Here is a 6,967-nt window from a genome sequence, read left to right on the forward strand (position 1 = left end):
GTCTCCTCCAGACCGGAAGTATCAAAATTCCTTTTGTGTCTCAAGGGAAGGACCTCTTACCTCCCTTGTATATTTCCTCCCCTTTTCTGTCTGGTGCCCCGGGTGGAAGATGGGAGGGAAACCGAGTGTGCCCAAAACCCCCCTTGAGTGTGTAATGAAACATTTCAACCAGGTTTATAACAATCAAACCCAAGAGTATGGTATAAAATGGAGCCGCCGCGTTCTGACAAACCTCTGCACATTAGAGTGGCCCTCCTTCAACTTAGGATGGCCCGCTATAGGAACCTTTGATATTCCCACTATATTGTCAGTTCATAAACTTGTATTTGATCCTGCCTTGGGCCATCCTGACCAAGAGCCATACATTGATGTTTGGTTGAAACTAGCTCAAAATCCACCTCCATGGGTCACCAAATGTAGGACCCAACAGTGTAAAGTCCTGGCTGTGGTCCCCATTCCTTCAGGGGCCACGCTCAGGAGAAGGACCCCTAGGAGAGGGGGAGATAACCCATCCCCTCCCTGGCGGCCCAGGGAAGTTCACATTGTCCCATCTCCCACAACAAAAGGGACAGAGGACTCAGTCAGCCCCCCAACTCAGAAGGAAAAATCAAAACCCCCCGTACTGTCTAGTTGCTCGGAGGAGGTGTCCCAGCCCCCACCATATGTTCTTGTGCCCTATGGCCAGATCCAGGCACAATCATCCCTACAGGACTCCCTTACCTTAGGGACTGGGGGAATAACCCCACTGGATACCCCCCCTCCACGTGAGGGAGCACCCGCTCCTTCACCTGCAGCCTCGGGTGTGGGACTGGGATCCCCGGTCTCCCAAATAGACCCTAATGAAACCACCGCTGACAGGTTTGCCCGTTATAACACCCTCCTCCAGCAATACCCGGATACAAAGAGATCTCCTGGGTCTCTCACAACCATTCAATCCCCATCTGCACCCGAAACCCCCTCCTCAGGGTCCATTCCTCAACTGGAGACCCCACCAGGCCCCAGTGGATGAATGGCCAACCTGTCTCTGCCAGGTCCAGTAAGTGAAGGACCCATTGCAGAACACACCAGAGCAAAAACCGCATCAGTGTCCTTCACAGCCCCACTTCGCAGAGTGGATCAAATTGTCTTTGATCCAGAGGACTATACAAGAACCTCCAGGATGCCCCTATTCCAACATGTTCCTTTTACCACCTCCGATCTTTTGAATTGGAAACTGCACTATGGCCCATATAGTGAAAAACCCTTAGAAGTTGCAGGCCTCCTGAAAACCATTATGGATGCTCACAATCCCAATTGGATGGACTTGCAACAGCTAATGGGAACCCTGTTTAACTCGGAGGAAAGAGAAAAGATTAAGAACCAGGTCTGAAAAATCCTAAAACCCGATGTCCCCCCAGGCTTAGATTTAGAGGCATATGTGGGTCAGAAGTTCCCTGCAGAGGACCCCCAGTGGGACCCCTATGAAGAGGGTAACCTTGACAAGATCAAGGATTACCAAAACCTCATGTTGAAAGCAGTGCGAGAAGCAGGGAAACCTACTGTTAACATGTCTAAGCCATCCCTTGTTCTCCAAACCCCAATGGAAGATCCCGATGCCTTTTACACACGTCTGATGGAAGCCTATCAGATGTATACCCCGGTTGACACCACTGACTCTGATAATTTTAGGATGATTAATATGGCATATATTAATCAAAGTGCCCCAGGCATAAGAAGGAAATTGCAACGTTTAGAGGGTGCCCTGGGGAAACCCATGTCAGAGTTGCTTGAAGTGGCACGAAAAGTTTTCCACAACCGAGATGAAGTGGAAGAATTGAAGCGAGTCCAGACCATGCATAAGAAGGCAGAATTGTTGGCCGCTGCCCTCATGAAGTCCCCGAATCCCCAAAGACAACAAAAGTCAGGAGGCAGAGGGGGGTCGATGGGAAATGACCTGAGAAAGGACCAATGCGCATATTGCAAACGCTACGGTCACTGGGCAGATGAGTGTCCCGAAAAGCGACAACGGGGTAACCATCCCCCACGTTGGAGTGGACCAGGAAAGCCCCAGAGGGAACGCAGTTCCGAATCCCCCTCAAATTATGAGGAAGCCTGCCATGGCCCATCTACTAAGGGGAGGGAGGGCAGCCAGAGAAATGACAGGGGAGGGTCTCCCAGGATGAATTTCGGACCCTCCCAGGTGATTGGTCTGGCTGAGCAAGAAAATTGGAAGTGAGACAGACCGGGTTCAGTCTGCCTCCCAGAGCCTATGGTCAATATGAGGATAGGAGGCAAAATAATCCCCTTTCTAGTAGACACGGGTGCAACCCGGTCTGTAATCACCCAGCCATTGGCTCCAACCTCTTCCCAATCAATTGACATTCAGGGAGCAATGGGAACCATACTCCAGCGCCCCTTTTTAAAACCCCTAACATGCAATACGGGGGGGGAAACAGTAACCCATCAATTTGTTTATATGCCTGACTGCCCCAACCCCCTCATGGGAAGGGATTTACTTTGCAAATTGCGGGCTCAAATATCTTTCCAGGATGATGGGTCAGTGGACCTGCATTATGGAAAGGTAAATGTGGAAATACCCCGGGAAGAGGACTGGAGATTAATTATGATGACACGGGAACCCCAGAGCAATGCCGGATGGCAGGATTTCAATGTTCCCCAACTTTGGGCAGAGGACAATCCCCCGGGGTTCGCGAGTCACCATCCTCCCATTGTCATGGAAGAATTGCCTATGAAGAGACCCATCAGGATCCGCCAGCGCCCGTACCCACGCCCTATAATACAGGCTATCCAAAAGGTGATAGATGTGTATTTGACTCATCGGATCCTGGTGCCCACCGAGTCCCAGTGGAACACCCAAATTCTACCAATCCCAAAGGGTGAGGGTCTCTTCAGGCCAGTCCAAGACCTTCGTCCAGTTAATTCGGCCACAGTGACAATTCACCCCATAGTGCCCAATCCCTATGTTATCTTGGGACTCATCCCTCATGCTGCTAGCTGGTTCTCAGTTATCGATCTGAAGGATGCCTTTTTCACCATTCCAATCCACAAAAGCAGCCGACACTTGTTTGCTTTTGAATGGGAAGACCCAATTACTGGCAGAAAACGCCAGTACACGTGGACCAGACTGCCACAAGGCTTTAAGAATTCCCCAACTCTATTTGGGGCAGCCCTGGCCATGGATCTTGAAGACCTAGTTTCACCACCTCCAAATGTAGTTTTGCAATACGTAGATGATCTCTTGGTGACAGGTTGCACTGAAAGTGAATGCTGGAAAAACACTCTCCAACTTTTACTTCTTTTGCAAGACAGGGGCTACAAAGCCTCTAGAAAGAAAGCCCAATTAGTGCAACAAGATGTCAGATATTTGGGATATGATATCCAAAAGGGCCAACGTACACTAGGTCACGAAAGAAAACAAGCCATATGCCAATTACCCGAACCCAAAACGAAGCGGGATTTGTGAGGATTCTTGGGAGCTGCCGGCTTCTGTAGAATCTGGATCCCTAATTTCAGTGTTATCTCAAAACCACTTTATGAGGTAACAAAAGGCAGTGAAAAAGAACCCCTTCAGTGGGGAACAGTTGAAAATGCCAGCTTCCAAACTTTAAAGAAAGCATTGCTGGATGCCCCCAGCCTTGCCTTGCCCGATCTTGAAAAGCCTTTCTGTCTTTTTGCAGACACCAAACAAAACATAGCTGTAGGTGTTTTAACACAGAAGCTAGGCGATTGGCAACGGCCCGTTGCCTACCTCTCCAAACAGTTAGACGCGGTATCCCAGGGATGGCCAGCTTGCCTCAAGGCCATTGCGGGAACTGCTCTCCTGAGCCAAGAAGCGAACAAGCTCACTTTTGGCCAGGATCTGCACATTCAAACCCCACATGCCCTGAAAGCAGTCCTTGAAGCAAAGGGACACATGTGGCTCACTAATCCGAGAATCCTGAAATACCAAGCTATGTTGACTCATAATCCCTCAGTCACCCTAGTTCAGTCTGCCGCTTTAAATCCAGCAACTCTTCTGCCAGAACCAGACTTAGTTCAAATCCATGATTGCATCCAAACAATTGATGAAACTTTTGCTAGCCGTCCAGACATGACTGATGTTCCGATACCAAACGCGGACCATGTGCTTTTCACGGACGGCACTAGCTTTCTTTTAGATGGTGTCCGAAAAGCGGGTTACGCAGTTGTAACCCTCTCAGACATCGGGGAAGCCTTACCCCTCCCCCCTGGAACCAGTGCCCAGCTTGCCGAGCTACATGCACTCACGAGAGCCATGGAGCTGGCAAAAGGGAAATGCGTTAATATTTACACTGACTCTAAATACGCTTTCCTGACAGTCCAGGTCCATGGGGCTCTCTACAAAGAGAGAGGTCTCATCACAGCGGGAGGGAAAGACATTAAATATGGTGCCCAGATTTTGCGTCTCCTCGGCAGTGTGTGGCTCCCATCGAAAGTGGCAGTTATGCATTGCAGAGGACACCAAAGGGGCCAGACAGATGTTGAATTGGGAAATGCAAGGGCAGATACGGAAGCTCGTGTAGCAGCCTTGACTCCCCTCCCCAGCAGCCCATCGGAAATACCTTCTCAGTCTTTCGCCTTGTGGATCCCCAACACCCCCCTCGTGCCCCATTACTCGCGGGAAGATGTTAAACTCACCATCCCCTTAGAAGCAAAACAAACAGAGAACGGGTGGTGGGTGTTACCTGACAAACGGGTTTTCATCCCAGCTCATTTAGCCTGGGAGGTTGTTAATCAGGTTCATCGACAGCTACACTTGGGAAAAACGGCTTTAGCCCATGCCCTAAAAAGGGAAGTTTATATTAACAAACTTCATTCACTGGCTGCAAATGTATGTGCCAGATGTGAAATCTGTGCTGTCAACAACCCCAGGCAGGGCCCCTCACTTCCGCAGGGACACCAGCCGCGGGGAAATTACCCTTTTGATTCCCTTATGGTAGATTTTACTGATATACCCTGTTCTGGCCCCTATAATGCCTTAGTAGTCATTGTTTGTACTTATACGGGATGGCCTGAATGCATCCCTACAAAAAGTAAACAAGCCACGGAAGTCACCCGGGCTCTGCTAAATCTCATTATTCTGAGATATGGACTGCCGTCCAGAATTTCCTCAGATAACGGTCCGGAATTCATTCATAAAAGCACTCAGAAAATTGCTTTGATGCTTGGCATCACTTGGAAACTTCATTGTAGTTTTCATGCGCCCTCTGGTGGTCGTGTGGAAAGAGTTAACAGGACTGTTAAAGATAAGTTAGCAAAAATTTGTCAGGAAACTCAGCTTAAATGGCCAGATGCGCTTCCAATGGCCCTTTTTGCTGTGAGATGTGCCCCTCAAAAGAACATACATGTTTCCCCTTATGAATTACTGTATGGAAGGGTACCTAATCTTTTACCCTTCACATATGGCAACAGAATCCAAAGGCCCATCTGACTTTCCCTTTGCACGAAAGATACGGTAGGCATACATAGAATTAATAGAAACACTTAACACCAAGAAAAAAATGAGCACGTGTAATACCAACAGAAGGGTCTTCCGGAGATAAGCCAAACGGCGGAGGGTGGTATGCAAGTGACTTCCAGACTCCACAATAGGACAATCAACCATGGGGACCCCGGCGGTGGAAGGGAGGGCGCTGAATACTCACCAAGAAGAGGAAGTAGAGAAAGGCCAGAAACTGAAGCAAAAGAGGAATCACAATAGCATAAATGGTGGTGATACAATCGGGGGACATCCAGGAGGTAGGGGTCCTGGAGAGACCGCAGCTTCCACCACAACTTTGGTGGGGGGGGTAATAGGTTTAGCGGCGCCTGGGGTGGCGGGTAAAACCACTACTGGAGTCGCTGGCAAATCGTTGCCCGTGCGATGGACGCGGGCTTCCGGAGCCGCGGCTACAGGGGTTACTCCTGGATCGTTGCCCGTGCGATGGATGCGGGCTTCCGGAGCCGCGCCTGCAGGGGGGTGGCTTCTTCGAGCCGTCCGTCCGTTGAGGGACCGCTTCCGGTGGGTCTCCTGGAGGGAGGGCTCTCCTCTGCTTCTTCAGCATGAGCTTGAGAGGATCTGTGGGGTGAGGCAATTCCTTCCATGTGGTGGGGATTGCGAGCTTGATCCTCGTCCAATTAATCCAAGATTTGATGGAATCAACCTCGACAGCAAGAGGGGAGATCATGACCACAGTATATTGCCCTTTCCATGTGGGCCTGAGAACTTCCCTGTTCTAGTCTTTCACCCACACCTCTTGGCCAGGTATAATGTTGACAAGAATGTAGGGTCTGCATTGTAACACATAATCTTGGAGTTCATTAACAGTGGCATTTAGTGTCTATAGCTGTTTAAATTTAAGGGAACCTGCCACATGAGTGGAATATTGGATCGTGGGGGGTAAAAGATTGGGTACCCTCCCATACAGTAATTCATAAGGGGAAACATGTATGTTCTTTTGAGGGGCACATGTCACAGCAAAAAGGGCCATTGGAAGCTGAGTTTTCTGACATATTTTGGCTAATTTATCTTTAACAGTCCTGTTAACTCTTTCCACGCGACCACTGGGGGGTGCATGAAAACTACAGTGAAGCTTCCAAGTGATGCCAAGCATCGAAGCAATTTTCTGGGTGCTCTTATGGATAAATTCTGGACCGTTGTCTGAGGAAATTCTTGAAGGCAGCCCATACCTCGGAATGATGAGGTTTAGTAGGGCCCGGGTGACTTCCATCGGGGTTTGGAGAATAAGGGACGGCTTAGACATGTTAATGGTGGGTTTCCCTGCTTCTCGCACTGCTTTCATAGTCTTTGATCTTGTCAAGGTTACCCTCTACATAGGGGTCCCACTGGGGGTCCTCTGCAGGGAACTTCTGACCCACATATGTCTCTAGGTCTAAACCTGGGGGGGGCGGCATCGGGTTTTAGGATTTTTTTTTTCCCTCTTTCCTCCGATTTAAACAGGGTTCCCAT

General features: G+C 49.5%; 1 protein-coding gene across 1 annotated transcript in view; it reads left to right on the forward strand.

Moving 5' to 3' along the window:
* LOC139153829 (uncharacterized) overlaps positions 1–4,793 on the forward strand; it is a 28,395-nt gene extending 23,602 nt beyond the window's left edge. The window contains 4 exon segments of the mRNA XM_070728249.1: positions 887–1,036; positions 1,398–2,179; positions 2,528–4,692; positions 4,757–4,793. Of these exon segments, the coding sequence (XP_070584350.1) occupies positions 887–1,036; positions 1,398–2,179; positions 2,528–4,692; positions 4,757–4,793 (3,134 nt within the window).
* The last annotated feature ends 2,174 nt before the right edge of the window (positions 4,794–6,967 follow it).

Source organism: Erythrolamprus reginae, chromosome Z (genome assembly GCF_031021105.1).
Source record: "Erythrolamprus reginae isolate rEryReg1 chromosome Z, rEryReg1.hap1, whole genome shotgun sequence".
Classification (NCBI taxonomy): domain Eukaryota; kingdom Metazoa; phylum Chordata; class Lepidosauria; order Squamata; family Dipsadidae; genus Erythrolamprus; species Erythrolamprus reginae.